The sequence below is a fragment of the Gobius niger genome (assembly GCF_951799975.1).
Source record: "Gobius niger genome assembly, chromosome: 14".
NCBI lineage: Eukaryota > Metazoa > Chordata > Actinopteri > Gobiiformes > Gobiidae > Gobius > Gobius niger.
Window position 1 is genome coordinate 10652585 of NC_136865.1, and position 22931 is coordinate 10675515.

The 22931-nt window shown below is 42.6% G+C and overlaps 1 protein-coding gene across 3 annotated transcripts in view; it reads left to right on the top strand.

Annotated features, from left to right (window-relative positions):
• trappc9 (trafficking protein particle complex subunit 9) overlaps positions 1-22931 on the top strand; it is a 128456-nt gene that overhangs the window by 68928 nt on the left and 36597 nt on the right. For all 3 annotated transcript variants that reach the window (XM_079571212.1, XM_079571214.1, XM_079571213.1), the window contains 2 exons: positions 1240-1392; positions 4968-5059. In XM_079571212.1, the coding sequence (XP_079427338.1) occupies positions 1240-1392; positions 4968-5059 (245 nt within the window). The remainder of the gene's footprint in view (positions 1-1239; positions 1393-4967; positions 5060-22931) is intronic.

Consider the following 22931-nt stretch of genomic DNA (forward strand, 5'->3'; position numbering starts at 1 on the left):
ACTCTAACTCTAGCCTTAAGTCCTAACCCCAAGCACATTACTAATGCTTATTAATGCCTTATAAATACTTAATGAGCAACTCATTAACGTCACAGTGCAGAACCTTTCAAGTTATGAATGCTCGGTCTCAAGAGAAAAAAATCAATATCATACATGCTAATAATCTACAACAACGTGTACCTATAAAATCATATCGTATGTCGTATTCAGACTCATATATAGGCGCAGTGGGTTGTATAAATAAGCTTTCCTTGCCATGCCTATATTGTAACCAGACAATATCAGAGCTGTACCAGCGCTTGTGCAGTCAGACAAATGAGAGAGGATGCTTATCCCTATTGCAGCAGAAAGTCCTCGTGGGGCAGCCATCTTGGCTTCTGAATTGGAATCCAGCAATGAGCCTCGGTCAATACATGGATTCACTGCGCTTTTGCCGATCAGAAAACATTCAAATGAGCTTAACCCATGGGTCCTAATCTTCAGAATATGTTCTCTAATGAATAGAACTTAACAGTGATGTTGCGAACAGCGTGAGCGCTGCAGAGACAGTGCTGTAAAATGGCTTAAAAATACAGAGTGGCACCTTTTAAAGTGATAGCCTGTGGAGATGGATGTGCTGGTAATTTGCAGTTATGGCCTCCTCAAAGTCACATTGTCTCATTTTTCTTTAAAGAGGCAGCAAGGGCAGCAAAGTGGACTGCAGGTCACTTTCTATATGTGAAAAAAGGCTGTAATAGTGTCTGTGGGTCTGTCTGTCTGAGTAAGCTCTCAGACATGAAGCCTATCACTCACAAAAGAACATATCCATCTTCTGCGTGTGAATTTTCCATCCACATTTGAAAAGCCTTCACAAGTTTCTGATGTCTGATGATGAAAGTTGGAGATGCATATCTTTCCTTTCAGCCCTTTGTGCACTCGCTAATCCTTTTAAAAATAAGACACTGGATTATCTCTGAAATGGATTTAGAAAATGTTGTGCTGCAAATATTCAGTGTCCCCAGTAGAATATGGGCATAAGATATGTCTATTTTGACTTGAATAACAAACAGGATGGAAATTTTATAAGCCAGACCCCAGTAGCCAGTTTCTTTTGCTGGTGAACCTACGTATTGAGGCATGTGGTACTAATGAGGGTAAAATATGTGGTTTCTATTCTTGTGTTCATGAAAATCCAAGGAAATAACAATACTGTATGTGAGCATGGTGTAAAAGTGAGGTTTCTTTTCTCATCTCTGACAGAATGGCCATCCAGGTGGACAAGTTTGACTTTGAGAGTGTGCCCCAGCCGGAGATGGAGCCAGCGCGCTTCACTAACCTCAGACACATGGAAGAGGAGCGCCAACATGCCCGCGGCTGCCAAATCAACAGCAAACTGGGCATCGGCTGGACCATCATATCCTTTCACTGTCTGCCTGTCGGCCTCTTTCATATAGTCCATAGTCGGGAAATCACTAATGCATAGAAGGTTCGCAGTGCTGGTCAAACAGTTGTCAGGACTGTTGAATGTTAGTAGGCAGAAGTCACAAAGCACGACATCTGGAGGATGCACTGTATCTGGCCATTAGCAGAGCAGATGCACCACACTGACAGATGGAAAACCCTATGGCTATTGGCTCTCATATTGTGCGGTCATACTTTTGCTTGGGTACATGTAAGCAACATACAGGCACATTTTTGTGGTCATTTTGTGAAGTATAAAGAAAACAGCATTTGTTTTCATTAAAGAGGGGTTATTATGCTTTTTTCAATCACATAGCACCAGTCTATATCACACTACAATGATGATGAAACCTTCTGTTGGTCTGTAAATGCAGTAAATTAGAATAACTGCCTTGTATAAAATTGCTCTCTCAAAATGGCTGTAGCGAATGTCTTGAAATAGGCCTCTGTCTCTTTAAGAACCTCTGACCCTTTCTGACACGCCCCCTCCACATGCTGTCTGTGGCATCAGTGGGGAGGGGGTTCTGCTGAGGAGCAGTGGTTGGTTACTCGGCTGGTGACGAAAGCTCGGAGGCGTCTCCAGGAGGTGGGGGCGTTCCTAGGAGGACTCAGGCAAACCTATCCCTAAAATGGCTGCCATCAGAGTTTTTACAGATTACTCAAAAATACGTGAATCTGCCAAGGCAACACTTCAGGCATGTTTTTAATGAGGGAATGACATAACAACATGATGTAAAGCTTGAAAAAGTCGATTTTGCATAATACCCCCCCTTTAAACAATCTAATATTAATCGAAATCATCATAACGTTTTGGTGTGAACATCCTTTCAGTCTTGTGGTGGTTTGGTGACTTAGTTTTGTGTTTCGTAAAGTATGTTTTTACAATGCCTGAATGAGAAAACTGTGAAGACATACACACAAATCGGACACATACTTTTCTCCCGCAGAACCAAGACTTGCTCGCAGAAAATTACCTGAATGCAAATTGCAGACTGTTGATTCAGAACTCCTTTTCTTGCAAAGCAGATTTCAAGGAACGATCAACAGTAGTTTGGTAAAGCTTGCTCGTGACTGCTCGTGAGCTGCCACAAGCTCAAAAATCCAATCTACTCAAAGCCTGTCAGATTGGTGGTGAGCCGAGTATACAAAAATGATTAATCCAATCTTCGAGCTTCTGAGGCTGCCATTATATCGTCCATCTTTACGAAGGCGTAAACAAACTGCGCATTGTCTCATCTACACGTCATTTGGCAGGGTGTGGGCAGCGCAGCAAAGAAGAATGTGACATCCAAGTGGCACGAGCACAGCACAGAAACAAAGAGCTGCGCAAAGTGATGTGTGACAGTTTGTGTGGTGCAAAGTTGGTTTCTGATACAAGCATAACAATTTACACTCCGCCTGAAGCGCGGGTGCGATTTGGGGATGTCACTGTCCGGATGATCAGTGTGTTTTGGGAAACGCGCTGGCGGATTCATGTTGTGATAATCAATGTGGCTCTACAGAAGAGCTTCTTAATTGCAAATTTGTTGCCTTTTGATGAAGCAGATGTGAAACATTTTCATATCGTCAGCACCAGTATTGATACTTTAAAGGAACAGGCCACTGTTTTTGCATACTGAGATATGTTCTTACCTGAGCATAGACAAGTTGATGTACCTGTGTGGTCTTTGTGACCGTGGAAGAGCTTGGTTGCTTCTAACTTCACTCTGTTTGGAGCCATAGGAATATGCTGGGAGAGGCCAAATGCTAACAACATCTTTGGTCATTTTGCATGACTGAGGGCACACACAAACACCAGACAGGTACACATCACCTCGTCTAAGCTCAGGCAAGAACATATCTCTCAAAAATGGTGGTCTGTTCCTTTAAATCCCACAGGAAAATATGTCCTCTGCTTGACACATCCCTCAGTATTGTTTGAGCTGTGGGCGACCGCAGAACAGCATGGATCCATATCCGTAAGCTCGGTTTGGTACCATGTGCCTTGCTGAAAAATAGACTGCTTTTGTCCAAGTTTTAGGTTGATGGCCCAACATGGTCTAGGAAATGAATGCAGGACCTTCTTCCTGTGAGAGAAACTCATCCACCATACAGAACAATATTATCAGTTGTTAAAGTGCACACTCCGTACACAGTTACATACAATTCATTTTAAACAATGTTATACAAATGATAAAGGCCCAGAGCGTCAGGATCCTCCCTCCCAGACAAGACGTTTGGTTTCAGAGCACGTCACACTTTGAAACACTCACTTAGCCTTGAGCAAAGCAGCAGAGGCTTTCATTTGTGTTTTATGAGTTCATTACAATATTCCTTATGCTTGGTTGATGACACAGAGACAGAGGCAAAGTTTGTCAGAGCCGCACACCATGGGCCGTCCTACAGCTACTTTCCAAATATGTCTGTTAAAGCGAGTCTTGAGTCTACATGATATGAAGCTCTTGTCTGGTCCTGTCATGTGTGTGTTTCCCCCAAAAGGTTAATAGACCCTGGCCGTGTGTCATCTATGCACACCCTGTGGTCCATATCCTCCCAAATGTCAGCTGTGTAAATGATCGGCGTCGCGCTTATCGCTACACATTATCAGCGTAATAGCTCCGTGTCACTCTTATTTGTTTTGACGCCGCGGTGGGAACATCAATAGCCCTTTCCCTGACATTTTAATGCCACAATTATAGCTAGTTTACACACAGACTTCGACATCTGCGCCACACGCTTCAGTCCGCTCTCATGTTTGCAGATAGAAGAATTAGTTTTTACTCCAAGCTGTCGTCGCTTTAGAAGTTTCCTAATAAGTTTTGTTTGTGTACATCAAGAGACCACTGTCAGGCAACTCCAGCACCAGTAAAAAGTTATTAGCAGTGTCGCTGGAGTAAAGCTAATTATCCTTTGTAAAGGAATACAAAGTTGTCACTGCTCATAGTCGTGAGTGGTTAACAGTGCATTGAAGTTTTTATTTCCCAGTGCTTAGCTTTATTGGCTTGAGTGCGATGACAAGAAAACAAATCTCCAGAAAAGCAACACTAATTGCTAATAGTTTTGAAATCTTACCAAATTACAGACTGGGTATGGGCCGCACCAAACCTCGCCAGACTAGTGCTATTGCAATATTATGCAATGTTATCATTTCTATACTCCAAGTCTAGAAGAATCTTAGAAAATGTATTTTTAGCAGAACTGCCCACATCAATTTGCGGTCTTCCTCACTTTCTGCAAATTTCGGCTGATTGGTCATATTTACTGTACATTCCTTCCAAACTTTTCTTCAAAGCAATAAATACACATATTTCTTCCTGGTGTGGAATTGAGTCCAGTTTTGTTATGCAATATGAAGTTTTTAAATGTTCGGAAAGTTGTGTGAAACATTAAGGCTGCGAAATCTCCTCTTAAGACAGAACAGTTTGGGATAAAAATACTTCGTCTGTTCTTTGTAAGCAGTTCTTTGCAATATACCTTTCGAAGTCTTGCTTTTGTTCAGTTTTCAGTCATTTTCTCTGTGTACTGGCTGCGGTCCTTAACAATGGGCACCCTTCTCTGCAGCGGCGAGGAGAGGCCAGCGTTGAGGGCGTCCTCAACCAGCTGGTCCTGGAGCACCTACAGCTGGCGCCTCTTCAGTGGGGTAAGTCACAGCGCAAGGAAACAAGTGAAGGCCTTGATGCACTTTTGTATCTGCGAATTCTACGAGAAGAAATGTTTTGGTTATAAAGGTTTAAACGCTGGATTTCAAGCAATAGATTTCTTGTAAAATGATCTGTTGTAGTTCCTGTACCCAATACTTTAAACAGTGTGAGAATGTGGAATTTAAACTCTAGCTCTCACCAACTCTTTTGCACTTCCTGATTCTTCAAATGCTTTATTTTATGTGCATGCTTTACGAGTTTTGGTTTGTTGTTACAGCAACTCCAATAACTTCCTGCTCATTCTTCCAGGTTCACAATCAGTCAAAATGCTTTATGATACGATGTAGTTTTCCCCACAAAAGTCGCATTTGCATAATATCACATAGCTCTACTACACGGAGAACAAACTGAAAAACAAATGTCTATCGAGCCTAAGCCTTTCCAAAGCAGATGGAAAGGCTTAGGCAGGAAACCCAACACTTGGGCTTAAGCTTTTTCAAACACATCCAGAGTATACTGTATGGTTACTCTTATAGCGCCGAGAACTAGCCTGAACCATGTTGCACAGCCTTACTGGAAATGAGGCCAAAGCTGAGAGTTTGACAAGTTGAAGTCCACCGTCTGTTGCAGATAATATTGTCCTGCCACTCTGCTGTATTGGACATACCTGTCAGCCCATCAGCGAGTCTCAAGCCATGTTTGCATTTGCATTTATAATGGGCTACGGGCCATTCCTGGGCAAAGTGTAGATGGCGGCTTGGGAGACGCACAGAATATGTAGAAGCACTCTTGGTTCTCACCATCTGCGATCATCTTTGGAAATCACTTCAGATTTAATGCGGGTGTTTGCTAGAGAGAGAGCCACGTCATTTCTGCCCAGGCACTGCCAGCATTTTGATTCGTCAGCTGTGACTGTCTTACTTTTGCAAGGAAAGGCAATCTGCCAGACGAGGCGACACACGAGAACAAGCACGGAAATGTACGAATTTATCCAGACGAAAATAGGAGAGCATTTATATCAGCGCACCGTCTGACTTTTGACATCTTTCCGTTTCTGGGCTGCTTTCTCAATGGCGGAAACAGGCATTTATATTCAGTCTCCATTCTAAGTGCAATGAAAACGTGCAGTCATTAGTGTGAAAGGTGCTTCTGTGGAGGCCTTTTTCTGATTATGAGCCAGATAATTCGCCTCAGCCCATTAGGACACCTTTATCAGAGTTGCCAAGACTATCACCAGCTCAATTACTGGTATAGTAGGAGCATTTCCCCAGCGGCTCAAATCGTTAGCCCAATCGGATGTTTTCAATACCTTTGTGCATCAGTTACGTGCTCTCCCGCTTGAGCGCAGATATGAGAGATAAACATTCCTCCTGCAATCGTCCTAAATGGGTTTGAGTTCATTTATTTAATTGTAGAGAGAGAATCCTCCAGGGCTTAAGGCCAGGAGACACTTGGACAGAACAGAGTCTTAATGGCCTTGTTTCGATTTTTAAAGCCAGTGAATTCCTTGTCTTCCACGTCTTTTGCAAAGATTCTTACAAAGTGCTTAAACGGATTGGGTTGATGAGAATTTATCCTCCATGAAGTCAAAATGGTTTAAGTTTTGTATCAACTAGGCTGTGTGCCAAAAGGTGATTCAATTCACCAAGGAGCAGAACACAGGAATATGACTGATCTGCTGATACAAGAAACTCCAGTGTTGGCAGGTTTGCCCGTAATTGGACAGTAGCGTAATTGCTAAAGTGGTTTTGTACTGAGCGACATGTTTCTGTTGGACATTTCTCTTGGTCTAAGGTTCAAAGCCTGTTGCTGAGTTGGCTGGTCTTAAAGCGGATTACTTTTATGTTTATGTTGTTAAATATATTTGGCCACAAGGCACAGAAAGGGAAGCAGTGTCTTTTCTTGCTGCGCTTTTCTTTTGTACCGTTTGCTTATTTTCCAAGTATGCAGACAGCTTAGTCATTATTTGTAGCATTGGCTGGTTTCTCTGAAGTGCAAATCTACAAAAAACCTTCTGGAAATTGCTGTTATTTGTTGTGTAACGACTCAAGCACACTTTTATTATTAATTATTATAAATAGAATCTGTACAGGCGAAAACAAGAGCGTGCCGTTTAGTTCAATGTTACCAAAGTGCTAGAGTAGTGCACTGTAGAAAAAAACCCGAAAAAAAAAGGTACAGGAAATAAGCTTGAATATAAAGTAGGAATATTGTTACCTTTGAGATATTTCAAATCCACCTGTTCCTTCTCGACGCCCGCTCACGGTCTGTTCTCATTTTCTGCTCTGGCGGTGAGAGGCTGCTGCTGTCACACTTCCTGGAAAACAAGTCCAGCGGAGTGCGAGCGCTGACCGGGGCTTTATGGAGCGGCTGAAAAGGGTAGACACTTTTACAAACACTCCAAATGTCAGCGTAGCGCAGAGACTACAGCTTATTGTTTTTCTGTAGCGGATCTCGAGCCTGACTGATCGGATTATCGGTGGACACACTGTATTGATATTTCAAATACCGTTAGGAACATTTGCAAATATTGAGACTTGAAACAATTAGAGGTGGCTTTTAAAAACAAATGCAGCCTAAAAGATTTTTTATTGTTGCATTTGTTGGCTCACGATCCGATATTTAATTCCCTGTCTGCCAGCTGAGAAGACTGGGCTTGGATTTAAAAGAGTATAAACATAATTAAAGCTTTTGTGTTGTATTTTATTTTGTCTTTAAAGAGATTTTTGTTGTTTACAAGTTGAAATATGCTTTAGTGCCACATTTAGTAACACAAGTATATGGCCCTTCAAACAAAAGTGACACCATAAAACAGGTTGTAGTGAAGTTTGTCCCTTTTTATCCTTGTATTATTTGCAGTTTTTGTCTTGTGGAAATAAGATGCGTGCTATCTGCTGGCAAGAAGGGTTGTCAAAGCCCCTTTTGGGAAATGTGTGCCCTCTGCATTCACACACGTTGCAACACTTCTCTGTTCGCCTTACAGGTGCTGTCTTTTTGCTTTCTTGGCATTATGTAAATAACCATCATCGATTATAGCTGCCCAGCTGTTAATTTGATTAAGGGCAAAGTGGCACGCCGGGTAATCGGAGCGGTTGTGTCAACTCAATGCAGTGTCGCTAAATAAACAGTCACATGCCCATTCAGCTACAGCCAATGAGATTTAACAGGGTTCAAATCATAATGAACACCATGGGGAATTGCTTTAATAAGAAATAATTGGCTCCTAAGTAACACTCTAATACATTTCATCACGTTTAGTTACGTAATGACTAAATTAGGACAAGCATGTACCAATATATGCCTAACGCACCATGAAGTATTGGATTTTGAGTTGAACCTTTTGCTAATGAGGAATACATTTCAATAACATTAGTCCATGCTATGATGGCCAGCGGTAATTGGGAGACATATCCAGTGGCAGGGAACCTTTGATATATATATATTTCTGATCTGTGAGAGCCGTAGCAAAGCAGCAAAATGGAAACGCATCGCGCCTGGCTGCGGACTTTGCCCACCCCTCCCACCGCCACCAGTTACCCATCTCAACGGGGACACAAATTCACCCATGAATGGAAAGACAAATGTTTAGCCTCGGACAGAGATGGAAAGAGAAGGGCGGGGGGGGGAGGGGGGGGGGAGGTGTGAGGTGCTCGCTGTAAAAAGCCACGCAGATAATTTAATAAGACGCACACACACACACACACACACACAAACTCAGTCGCTGCACACCAGGGGAGCTCTAGTGCCGTAATGTGCCTATAAGCTCTTGTCAGGTATACTCCATCGGCACAGCCCTGCAGCTTTGACAAATGGTGCTGCCAAACAGGCCAGCTAACTCCGGAGTGCTGCTCGGGCGGAGAGGATGTGAGCCAATGGTCTGAGAGGGAGGCTGGTAATTAAAACATGCATGGTTAGAATCAAAACTGGACCAGACGGGTACAACGTTGAGACTGTTGGGCACATGACTGAGCAGCCACAGCCACAGTCATACGGTTGGGTAGAGTGTTTAGTTTAGCTTGATAGTTGAAGCGGCGCTACTTTCTATTCACACATAATATGCACAGCTGCCCCATTCTGACAAGACTTTATTTCACCCTGAGGGATTGGCAATGTCTGACAAAAATAAACAAATACTGCAGGATTAAATGGTTGACAGCGAGGGCACTGGAGGTGTCCATAATGTGAGGTGATTTTGCACAAAATAAAAGTTAAAAGTAGCGCAAAGATTTGATTAAGCCTGCATAAAAACATTTGGGCCAGATCTTGTGGTTGCGCACGGAGGGGCGCAGGTTCTTGGCGAATTATTTTCCGAGTGGTGGAGCCTTAAAATATAATTTATTTAACATCTGAGATAAAAACTCTGACCTCGATGAACAACACAGGGGATTTTTTCTTAGTATGTGACTCAAATTCTGAAGAAAACATTTTCTGTCAAATAATCCTTTCCCAAGAGCGTCATTTGTAAATTGGACACTTTGAACTGGGATGATGGCTGATGGAACAGGTCATAAAGCACTATTGCATCATCTCGAATCTTTCCCATTTTCTTCAAAAAAGTCCCGGATCATTTATTGAAAAAAATTGAGAGATGTAGGAATGCTTTCCCCAAACACGGATCAAGTTAAGGGCTGCCTTTATCATTCAGAGGCTGAGCCAAATGTATTATTTCTCTCACTTCTGATCAACAGTGTGGTCCTGTTTCTCAGTCCTCTGTGTGTTTTCATCATTTGGAGAGATTGGAGATCCGAGGCAAGTCTTATAGAATAATAGTAAAATACAGTAGTCTGGTAGGCCAGGTTAAACCATTGTTTGAATACACAGGCCCTTGATGAATATTCAGTTGATTGTAAATCCCTGACTGTTCAGTATGAGTCACTCACTATAAAGAGGCTGAATCATTGCTCAGCAAACGCTTTGTAAGCTGCTGTAGACTTTAGCTTTTGTTTTCAGTGTTTCTTTTAGGCTCTTCAACTTTCAGATGAATGTTTTTCTTTTATGTATACACCTTATGTGTGATTTTGGTAGTTCTGTGATGAACAGAAGTGAAATAAATGACGATCAAGAGCTTGTGAAAAGTCACGATCTGGACATTTTATATATATTATTGCATTGCTTTTCTCTTTTTTTTTTAGTTCGCGGGGGGCGTGGGGTGGCGTAGCGAACCGCCGGAAACCCGACACTTTTCTCTCGCTCTCTGGAGCGCGTTTGACAAAGCAGAGCAGCTTCCCATGAAATGATCTAAACAGTTGAGATTATAACGTTTCTCTGAGTTTTTAAATTGTTAAAGTCGGTCCAAGGACAGCTGAGAAATATCCTGATAGATTCTTCGATTCGAGAACCAGGCAGTTTAAATGCACACGCGATCGATAACACACTGTGTTTCAAACAACAATGTTGTCGTTGAAAATTGACTTGACTTGAAATATATATATGTAGGCATTTGCCTCTTCCCATAACATTAGTGTCCGTCCAGAGAGGAGAGAGGAGGAGAGGAGTTAATCAGAAAGAGAGTGTTTCATAAAACACTAATTATCTCTGATTTTGATCAAAACTAGCCTCTGTTTAGCTTAGATTTCTCAGGAACCTTTCAAACCAGCCACAACCTGTGTCCATAGCTATAACATAGAATACGCTGTGGTGCTACAAATATCATGGAAACTGGTCTGGATTGTTGGCACTCAACAGCTAAATCCCCAAAACAGCCCTGCACTCAATGTGTTAATAACATACCAAGCATTTCAATATTCAATGAATCAACAGGTCTCAGCTGTCGTCAGATTCAAATAATAAATAAAATATTTGTTTTATGTTGACGCAACAAAGTATAGCATAATGAAATATTCCTCCAAGATTATTATGCTTAGCAAGTTTCCATAAAGTCAATCATCACCTTATAAAGAAGGTCCATAAAATTGCATTCCTCAGGAGCGTCACCATCTCCAGTCGTAATGTGAATCCATTTAGAGCTTATCACCTGCTCACAGCCCAGGCACCTCCTGGCCTGCTTGACCAGCATAGGCCTGCGTGTTTACAAGCCTAAAGGATTTTTCACAGACTGTTTCCTCCTCTCTGCCCACAAACACATATTTCACCCCATCAGCAGCAGCCCCTCTTCCAGTACAGATGCTTTTGTAACAGGCGCTGCCCATTTGGCTGAGTGATGGTGAACTGGCTGGGGCTGGAGCTGATTTATCTGAGTTTTCTTATTCTGCGCTGTGGCCCAGAGTGTCTGTCACACAGCCTGGAGCTCTGCCGCTGCTGGAGAGACAGGCGGAGGATCAGTCCAGTGTGAGAGTGTCCTTTACCAAACACGCTGTGGAGTCACTAAGATTCTCCTTCAGTGTTAAAGAGCACAGTAATGGGCCAGAGGTCATTTATTTCATTGTATGTTTGCTATGTCAGGTACTTTTCTGTTTTCCAATAGCAAATATTACGCTTTTGTGGAAATTAACCAATAGTGTGGGAGTAAATTTCTGTTTTGTTTGCAATGTTTTAGATGTATCTTTGATTGCCATAGTACTACATCACAGAATAATTAAACCATTTAAATAGATCAATGCCCATTGCTTTTGATTTGTTGATTAGGCTTGCATAACTGCAGGCGAATGGTTTTACATTTTGCTGGATTTGCCTGTCAAACAATCCATCTCTAATAATTTTTACCAGAGGCATTAAAAGGAATATCTTCAGTTTTGCTTCTCAAAGATCATTTAAAGTAAGACTGAGCGATTTGGCCCCCAAAAAATCTCATTTTTTATTTTAACCACATCAATGCTCCTAGTAGAGGACAAGTCGAGGAGTGTCATCAGGAAGTCACTAAGCCGTCCGCTGTCTGTGAACTGTCGCTCCGGAGATGTCTGAAAATGATGGGATAATACCGAAGTTTGTGAAGTCACAGAAGAAATATATTCATGGTTACTCTGACCCACAAACGTGCCACATGCACTTTAAATATGATAAGGAGGAAATGCATTAACCCGGTGTCTCCGTCGCCTCTTCTGCAGATCTACAGTGAACTCTTTTTTTAATAGACTCGGAGCTTGTGTTTACAGGGCATTTATCATGGTGTTGCAACAATTGGGGCTGTCAGGGCGTCACTTTGGGTGAGCTGAGCAAATAAATCAAAACTCCTCCGGCCTGCCAGAGATCGCACTCCTCCACCATCACCACACTGGCCCCAAAGACACAAAAGAACAAGAGATGGTGGGAGATCTGCACACTTTTGTTGCAGTGATGTTTGTAACAGCTTTAGGCCTGCTGGTGCCAGATTTACTGTGCTCTGAGTCACCGACTGCAGGCCTGCTCCACCAGCACAAACGATTTCTGGTTATATTAAGCTAACGTGTTAATTCACCCTGGAACCCGTTTCTCTCCAATTCCACTACTGTTCCTCACCTGCTGTCACTGTCTTCTAACCACTATGTGCTACCTTTGTCTCTCCATCATTGGCTTTTATACAATTTCTCTCATTATCATCCTTATCCTGCAGTTTTTAGCTCCATGTCCAGCCACATCACTTCCTCAAACACCAATATACCAGGCAGTCATGTGTTTTATAGCTCCGTAATAATTCCATCTGTCTGAGTTGACATCTTCTCAACGAGCAAATATACAGCCATCAAGCTCGAGCGCACGGCTGTCCTTCCTCCCTCTCCGCCCTCTCCTCCTCGTCTTTCCACTCTAAACTTGTTTCCCCGCCGTCATGCCTTCTATCAAATCAAAGTGGTCCGTGCATTGATTTCTTCTGAGGAAACAGGAGTATCCCCCACAGCTGCCTTTTCATCCCTGAAAGACAGATTACCTGACATTTGTGCGCGCCGTCGGGTCCGGCGTACACTACCTTTGTCTAAAAAAGAAAAGCATCCCGGGCCCCGCCACACCTCGCATCTCCAGTGTGACTGAAAGGAGGAGTATTGTGACACCGATTTTCGCTCCAGAACCCAGCTTTATTACATGTGGCTCTGCGGTGCTGCTGTCAGTGCCCTTCTACATGTATGTTCTTTTATTTGAGATATTGGTGTAATATTGGACAGGAGCCTTTGATTGGTGATGTGTCAGTGCATATAGAGTTCGGGAAAGTCTACAGTTACCATGGAGATTGGCCATCTTTGCAGCTGTTAGCATACATTTCCATTGACTAACATTAGCTAAAAACAGTTTATAAAGTGGAGAAAATAGCCGTGGAACAGCTCCGTTAGCTGCTGAGTTACTGCTGGTAAATACATCTAGCACACTGTGGTGTCCAAGTGTTTTAATGTGAACAATAACTCCAGTATTTTAACTTCTAAAATCTCCATTAGTTTACAATTGCTGCTAATCCCATAATGCTTAGCGATATGACGTCACATTCCCAAACTCTATAGAGGTGGGGTTTTCCGTACACCAAACACTCAAAGACAATCAATTGTAAACATTTCAGTTAAAGTATTTCTGTAAGTGTTTCTGAGCTTCTGCTGTTACTCAGAGGCTCTCAACATCACTTATAACATCCTTTTCCGCACACAAATAAATAGTCAATAAGAGCCTAATGTGCTGTTGTTTTAGTGTCAAATTATAGTGTTAGTGGGTCAACTGATCAAGCTTCTTTTGCTCATATTCAGCATAGTTTTTTCTATCCATGCGGCAGAGTGATATTCCTATCGACATGCTAGACTCTAGCAAATGACAACTTTTCCATAGGCAACATGGATGATGTCGTCTTTATTGAGAGGTTCGTGCTGCAGGAAATGGGACAGAGGCCTGAGGTTAACAGCTCTGCCAATGCAGTGAGCCCAGCTTTTAAATAGAAGTGAGTGTCATTTATATTGTTTATATATTTGAATATATATAACAGTAAAGATATTGGTCATTCTTCGCAGCTGCCTGTGGTTTTGTCTAAGGCATTTGCTGGGCCCTTTGCGATCGCCAGCCTCCTTGGTTTCTTTTCACTCTTGTTCTGTTAAAAAAAAAAAAAAAATCATAATCTAGTTGCAGTCTAAACAAAACTATGTTTCACTGCTCATCATGTAGTAATACAGTATTTCAGACATATCTTTTGCTTTGTTGAGCTCATTGAGCCTCTCCAAAATGCCCAGAGTTCACTTCTCCCTTCGGGGCTGTCATCATTCACTCCATCATGCGCTTAACGGCAGATATTCCCCCGGACTTGTTGCATTATTACTCAGATTTACTTTGCCTGTCACGCTGAAGTGCTTCTTAACTCCCATCACTGGCCCCCTCTACTCCCCGCTGACACGCCATTCGTCTTCCTCCACACCAGTGCTGCGCCGTGGCGTGCCTGGTGATCCATCATGTCCGAGCGCAGTGCCACAATGGTTACAGCGACCCCCTGACCTGTTAACATGCTTCTGTTCAAGACCTTGGAGATGTCACGACTGATTTCCCCGGCTGCACTGACAGCAGCTGACCGGGGCTTGGTCATGGGCATACCTTGTTATCCTCCAATACAGTGTGCTTCTACTGACCGCGTCAAAGACAGTCTTTTGACAGCAGACTTGCCTCTTCCAGGCGCCATACTCCATGAGCATTTTCAGGGTTTAGATTTTGGCTTATGTGATCTAGCAACAAATATTTTAAAATCTCCTACAGCTTGACTTTAATGATGTCTAAAACTATGACCAAATATGTGAAACCAAAACTCTGGGAAAATTATCAGGAGGGACTGAAAAGAGCGAGATCCAAGCTCCCCAGGAAGTAGTGTGAATTTATTTCATTCATCAAAGAGCCTTAAACCACACAAATTCAACCTCCCAGGAACAAGTCTGCTCATTTGTATATGAGCTAAAAGGTCCCAGAATCCATGTAACATGATGAATACTTTTGTAACGCTAACAACTCTAAAGTGAAAAGTATTATTTGATTGTTAAAATTGATGCCTGTCTTGCTCCGAAAGTCCTTTTTTGCGGTTGTCTTCAGACACACCAGACGTACAGCACGTTAACACACTAACTTTATCATACTCTCGCTCCATCCCCTTCACACACACTCAGTCGGTGCGGCCAGGATCATCTCCTCCTAATATTGAATGGGGTCCGGCAGAGTTTGCAACCGGACTCGACATTGTCATAAGATAAAAGCTGGAGTTTAAATTTGCGATGGCAGGCGACACAGTTAATCAATATGAACGATTGTAATAAATGTGGCTTTTCCTGACGGCCATCATTAGCTGTCGGCCTAATTGTCACTCTCTTTAGCAGCTTTTATTGCCGTCACCGCAGGCACATCAACAGATTTGCAGCAGAATACTAATCAAGTCCAAATGTCCCAGTAGGGAGCGCTCCTATTGAAAAAATTGAACCGCTCAACAGGCTCTCGTCGGATTAAAGTGGACGGGAGTCAATTTAAGATAACTATAACGGGTATGTAATGGGAAAAAAATCCTATTACACCTCAGTTTGTGGCATAATCTGTTCAAAGGGGCTGTGCTTATTTTTCCACATGACATAAGAGTGAAATTGATTTTGCACCATATTATGTTTACCAACCATTTTGGGGAAAAAGAGCGCTGTGTGACATCTGCCAAGCATAATACGCGATCGTGAACTCAGAAGTATCAACGATAGATATGGGTAGCGTATTCAAAATTAAAACATTTACACCAAGAGCAATTTGCAAAGTGCCAACTCAGGAATAGTGTGCTTCTTTAGCTCAAGTAGTGAAGATGTGGCCAGTTCATCTGTCAGCTATCAGGCGATGGACTTCCTGCTCCTCCCACCCACTCTTTCCAAAATGCAAAGTTTTGGGGCTGTCACATCCAGTATCTGTTCATTTATAACTTTGTGCCTCTGTAGGCAGTGGGGACAATGCCAAATTTAGCTGCGATGATGGAGCAGTTCTGCTGAGATAAGTTTTTAATGGCTTCATCAACTGCTACTCTGACCATTTTGCCACTCATTATGACACTCACTTCTGTTGGCCCACTTCATGCCACATACAGAGATATGTATTCAGAGTGTTACTTCTGAGGTTAAATTTGCGCTCCAATAGTCGCCTTGTTGTTTAGTTTGTGGGTTGAGGTCTACAGATGTGCTGAGTGGGTCGGGCTCCTCATGTCTTACTCTGCTTGTGAATGTAAAGAAACTGAAAGGCTAGATAAGGCACAGTTAAAACTGCTAAGTGTTACTAACATTTGAGTGCATATGACATATTTGACAAAATATTGCTTAGCACTATTAACCTTGAACTTTTGCTCAAATTTTACCTTGTTTTTCCAGTTTTGTGATGTGTATTATTTCAATCCATAAATAAACATCAAAATGTACATATTAAGTCTTTGGGCCCAATCTTGTGTCTCAAAACGCAGACGATAGCGTGACATTTTGCTTTCAGTAGGAGCGCACTTTGTGATCTTGCCACTCCAGACTTAGCGCATTTAAGTGCATTTTCCTCCAACCAGGGATAGGGGTTGTGGGGAGTGGGGGGTGAACATGTGCATTTGTTTTGTTTTGTGCTCACGCCAAGCACGTGCCGATCCACGGCACAGCGGATGCTGTAGCTCTTTTTCTCCCGAGACATAAACATTGTTTAGCTCACGATGGGGTAAATAAAGTTTTTAGTTTGACCTGTGTGAGCCTAGGGCTTAAGGCAGCGCAATGTACACGAGGAAAGGATTGTCAGCGGTGCTCCATCAGTGCAGTCACCTCCTCTTGTGACGCCCCTTCACAAGTGGCGGAGGCGAATGGCACATATAGCGCCGCCATTCGCAAAATAATTTGCCAAGAGCCTGCGCCGCCCCGTGCGCCACCACAAGATCTGGCCCTCTGTTTCTTTTTTGTGAACATTTAGACAGTACTGTAAAGTATTTGAGAAATTCTCTGTATTTTCTTTCTTAATTTGGATAATCGTGAATAATCTTAAAATAGCAATATTTTCCCACACAATAATTGTGACTTAAAAATTTAGAACCGTGACATCCATAGTCAGAATTCTCTGAAACTCTGTCTACTGCATGAACAAAATTAAATAAATAGAAATGGATTTTTCTTAAATCTATGAAATTGCCGCTACACTGAAATAAAATCATGAATAATACTTGACACTGCTATTATAAATGGTCACATTTATATATCGCCTTTCTACCTGCTTCAGGCACTCAAAGCGCTTTGCATCAAGGAACCAGTCACCAGTCTGCTGATGGGTCTTCTTAATATTAGGACGTGGTAGTTGCTCTAACGGGACAAATGATTGTGTCCTCGAGCTTTTAAACATTTATGTTGTGATAAAGAACTACTTATCATCTCCCTACTGGGAAATGTTACCGTACAACCATAAAAAACTGCGTACAGATAATAGAAAAACAACCTAAACCTGTTTCTGAATCAGAGGATAATCATTTATTTATTGCATTTGTTGAAACTAATTTAAAATATTCTATCAGAACAAACACAAACGCTAAAACTACATGTATTAACTTTAACTATGTGTATCCACATTCCTTCTTATTCAGAACAAAAATGACAAAAAAAATCACTAATACTGTATATATAAAAGTATCCATGGTATCCTATCTGCTAAATCATCTCCACTTGGGAGAAATGCCAAACACTTAGAGAGTTCCCTGCACAATCAAATTAGTGCATTAGTATTTTTTGGTGACACTGTATTTTACAGCACAGTAATAGTGCAGTAATAGGACAGAAATAATGGTTCCTAAAAGTGCAATAACATGGTCATTAAGGTCGTTACAAAAAAGAAGGCACATTATGCTTCAATGCAATAGCACACACCTAAATTATTTCATTTCTAATTGCAACCCTAACCCCTCATAAAGTGTCAATTACCAGGAAACATTGTTCGTATAATCTTGGTAGTAATATGGAAAAATGGCCGTGCAATGTACACTGACGGTGGCGTCTCATGATCGAAAGTGGTTCGAATCCCAGCTCCTGAAGATGCACACTGTCGTTGTGTCCTTGGGCAAGACACTTCACCCACCTTGCCTCCAGTGTCTGCGTACACAGGTATGTGAACGAGAGAGTAAATGGGTGCCTGGTTAGTTGCTGTAAAGCGCTTTGGGCCTAATAAAGGTAGAAATGCGCTATAAAAGTTGAGACCATTTACCATTATCCCTTGTTATTCCGACAGTAGCTGGCATGCTAGTTCCTTGGATTCGAACTTTGGACCCGACCGTGTACCTCCTGTTTGTTCCTTTTGTTCTACTCACTTTCAAACCATGAAAAATGCATCCACTGAAACTTGAACATTTTTCCATGTACAAAAGAAAACGTTGTGGATATCCACTGGTCCATTCCATGTCCTTAGCGCCATAGAAGAGAGCACTGACTGTGAGAGGTAATTATGATAAAATGTCTGGACTGCCCAATAACCAGTAGAAAACTGGTTTGTGGGCACGGGCGAATCAATCAGCTCGACTCACAGCTATTACCTTTTTCAGCCATTCTACGGCTTCTGTTTGTGCACCATTATGGAGCTTTGGCGCAACAGGCATTGACATCTGAGTGGGCTTTGTTCATTTGTCACCAGAATCCGTGGTCAAAGTACATGTGGCACCTACAAAGATGGGCATTGAGACATCAAGGGCCTGTCTTATGCAACATTTGTTTTGACCAGGTTTTGGAAAGGAAAAGAAAGGAATCTTATTTGTATGACGCTTTTTTTTTCATATGACACAGGTCACACCCAAAGCGCTTCACACATGAAAGGGTTTATTCACTCCATGCTGATGGTGGTAAGCTACATTTGGAATGTTGAACAGCAGCTACCATTGTTTTGGCTTGTATTTGAACAGTATTTAGTGTGCGCAGATCCAAGTTTTGCACCATCTTTTGGTCACTGCATCTAAAATTCATCATGGTTCCTGGATACATTATATTGTGAGGAATGCCAACCCTGAGATGTCCTATAGTAGTTGAAAAAGCCTCTATGAAGCATATAAAGCCACACTGCGGAACATCTCAGCACACATTTTGCTGTGTCACAGAGCTGCTAAACTATTGTAAAACGCAATACATAATCGAACATGTCGGCAATAACAAACAGGCTCCAAATGCACATTCATTTAAAAGCATTAAGGCAAAGCGCGCAATCACCCCATACTGAAATAATATGACTTTAAACATAGGTCACCCTTAGATATATCATTAATTTGTGCCTGACCTTTTGTGCTTCGTACACATCTCTAGCGCACATCCATCTCGTGTTCTTGATGGTACAATCGCCTTTCGTCCTTGTTTGATCAAAGTGAGCTAACCTTTTGTCTTGTTTCTTTTGTCCTGGGGAGGGCATTGTTCTGCCTACCTGCCATTTAAAGACACACAAAACGCTTCATTATTTACTCCAGGGATCCCATTCGCAATGCGCACTTTGCCAAAATAATAAGCACCAGCGCGACCGATCTGATAATGTTAAATGCTCCAAACAAGGGAGCGATTATGACCATTGAGCATTTTAATAAAGTATAGCTGTAATTTGCTCGGAGCAAATACAGCAGCATAGCCTGAAGGTATTTGACCCCGATATTGCCTTGATTACTATGACTAGCTTGGAGATGGTCCTCACTCGTAGTAACAGCAGTTAAATGTTCGCATTTATTTGCTTTTTGTCATATATATTACACTTGTGGTCTCTAGAAAATGCTCTGTAAAAATGTTGTTGCTGCCTATAATGTACATCTAATTTATGTGTTTTCAGTTGTAATTTTATTGCTCAAGAACCAAACAAGATCTTGACTTGTCATTGTCACCATTTCACTGCAGCAGTAGTAATGAGACAAAACAAAATTGTCACTGTCTGGGTTGGATCTCGAATGTTATTGCTATATTCAGCCAAGTAAAGCTAAGTCAAGTTTCTCAGAAGTATGAATGGTTAGATGAAGAAGAAGACGACAGTATTATTATCTATTACAAGGTTCCATCCATCCATCCATCCATCCATCCATCCATCCATTTTCTTCCGCTTTATCCGGGGCCGGGTCGCGGGGGCAGCAGTCTCAGCAGAGATGCCCAAACTTCCCGATCCACACACACCTCCTCCAGTTGTTCTGGGGGGACCCCGAGGCGACACCAGGCCAGCTCGGAGACATAGTCCCACCACCGTGTCCTGGGCCTTCCACAAGGCCTTGTCCCACTAGGACATGCCTGGAACACCTCCCGCGGGAGGCGACCAGGAGGCATCCGGAACAGATGCCCGAGCCACCTCAGCTGGCTCCTTTCGACGTGAAGGAGCAGCGACTCTACTCCGAGCTCCTCCCGGGTAACTGAGCTCCTCACCCGATCTCGAAGGGTGCGCCCAGCCACCCTGCGAAGGAAACTCATTTCGGCCGCTTGTATTCGCGATCTTGTCCTTTCGGTCATGACCCAAATCTCATGACCATAGGTGAGAGTGGGAACGTAGATCGATCGGTAAATCGAGAGCTTTGCCCCGACTCAGCTCCCTCTTCACCACGACAGACCGATACAGCGACTGCATCACTGCTGACGCCGCACCGATCCGTCTGTCGATCTCACGCTCCATCCGTCCCTCACTTGTGAACAATACTTGAACTTCTCCACTTGAGGTAAGGACTCCCCACCGACCTGTGGAGGGGAAGCCACCTTTTTCCGGTGGAGAACCATGGCCTCAGATTTGGAGGTGCTGATTCTCATCCCGGCCGCTACACACTCGGCTGCAAAACGCCCCAGAGCGTGCTGAAGGTCCTGGTTCGTTGAAGCCAACAGAACAACATCATCTGCAAACAGCAGAGATGAGATCACATACATTATTGTAGGTTTTACTACAAAACATTTCAAGCCTAAAGTGTCCAAAAGTTGTTTAAAAAGCCTAAAGGATCATAGAGCCCTTAACCAGTTGAGACAGGTGTGGGAGCTGTCTTCTTTATTGTGAATATGTCTATTTTTAATTATGTACTCAAATGGAGATTAGTCGATGCTGTAGAGACTTAAGTTTGTGTGAGTTTTTGTGAGTAAACAGAAGATGGTAGAAATCAATGTCTCCCCAATGTCTCATTTGTGTACAATTTATTCACAACAACAACTTTCTTTCATAAAGCGTTTTAAATATTCATCGCAGGGATCCATCCACTGGATGAGATGCAGCCGTGACGTCAATGGGAAATGTAAGCACCTGCAGCCTTTCGTTAGAGTCATACCTCTCCTCCGTTTTCACGGCATTGACAAATTTCATAACATGTCCCCCCTTTTGTTCCCTTAAGAGGAGTTACAAGAGAACACCTGACTGCTCGGTTAGGTGCGCGGACCCCTCCTCGTCTTCACCCCAAAAGCAATTCCCCAGAAACTGGAGATATGAAATTGTAATCCCGCCGCAGACAAATGGTATGTGACGCTCGGGTGAATTATAGATGAAAGCAGAACCGCCGCGCTGCTGCCTATTGTGGCCCGGGCATGATTCAGACAGTCTGCCGGTGGAGAGGACAAGTCACATGACACTCGGACTCTTCACTCCTCCAGACTGAGATCGATACGCATTCAACACAGTGCGCACTCGGATTGCATCATTTCCACATTTATGTTTCAATGATTCTGGAGATAAGGTCAGTTAATGGTTTTGCTTGTTTAAGGGCTGTTTTAGGGTGATGTTCGGACATGTTCTTGTGATTTTTTCTTTCCAAAGTATTGACTTGTAAGCTATACTTTAAAATGAAATATTCAGTTCATAGTGGATATTTTATAACACATCCAGGAGCATTAACATTGGAGGGAACACGGAATTTATAATACATTAGGAATCGCCTACCTGGGTTAGTCACTGGATTATCAAGTTTATTGTAACTCAGTTCTCTGCACAGAACATTGTCTCATCTAAATGTGGCCTTTAAAGTTTGATTCGCTTGTGATAAATATTGTAGCCTTTCGTTATATCGCACTCGTGAGCACTTAAATCATACTGTATGTTTTAGCAAATTCCATATCATGTTGGCCTCTGGTCAGTTTTAGGTTGGCCATTGATTTGGTTGCCCGCAACCTCTTTACCTGCTCATGCATATCCTGTGTGCAGTTGGCTGCTGTAGGACCTGCTGCTGTGTGTCTCAGTCATCTGAGGTCTGTGACAAAGTGAACAGACATTTCGTTAGCTCTGCCAACTGAGCCCACTACACTCAACATATACTATCTCTCTTCTCACGACTGACACAGTCCACACACACAAAGTCAGACCAGAAAAAGTGAAACAAAGTCCTCTGAGTAAGCTTCTCCTGAAGCATTGATTGTACCATGTGTAGAAGTTCAACTTTTGTGCTTTAGTGATTTTTTTATACACTGCCCAACCCAACAAAAAGTCAGCCCTAAAAAAGTCACAAGCTCTATTATTTGTTTGGACCACCTTTAGTTTTTATTACAGCATGCATTCGCAGTGACATATTGATGAATCCTGGCATTGTCATCTTGGAACATGTTCTCTGTGTGGCTGGTTTGGTTTCCTCCGGGTACTCTGGTTTCCCCTACCACTAAAAATATGTACAATAGGTTAATCCTCCAGCCAGGTGTTTCTGCCTGGCTTCACATCTGTAGACCATGCCTACTATGCCGGCTGCCCACTGCTCGGACAGGTTGCCCCAGCGGCATTGAGGATGGGTCAAATGCAGACCAGTATACCTTAACCTTAACCCTAGTGTTGCTGAACCAAGACCTGACCAACTGCAGCAGCCCCAGATCATAACAGTTAGTTTAATCCAGGTGGCGACTTATTATTTGGTCAGGTAGTGTATATAATGTGAAGTAGTCAGGAAAAATCTGTATATTGCACTTATTGCACTTTAATCTGATGATTTTTTTTATCCTTGTGTTTGTGCATAGTACATAGACATGCGTGTGAGGTCCCCTCTTCAGTTGGCTGACCAGTGAAAGACATTTTAATGTCATTCTGACCTGCATGTTTACCACATGCCCTCTGCACATC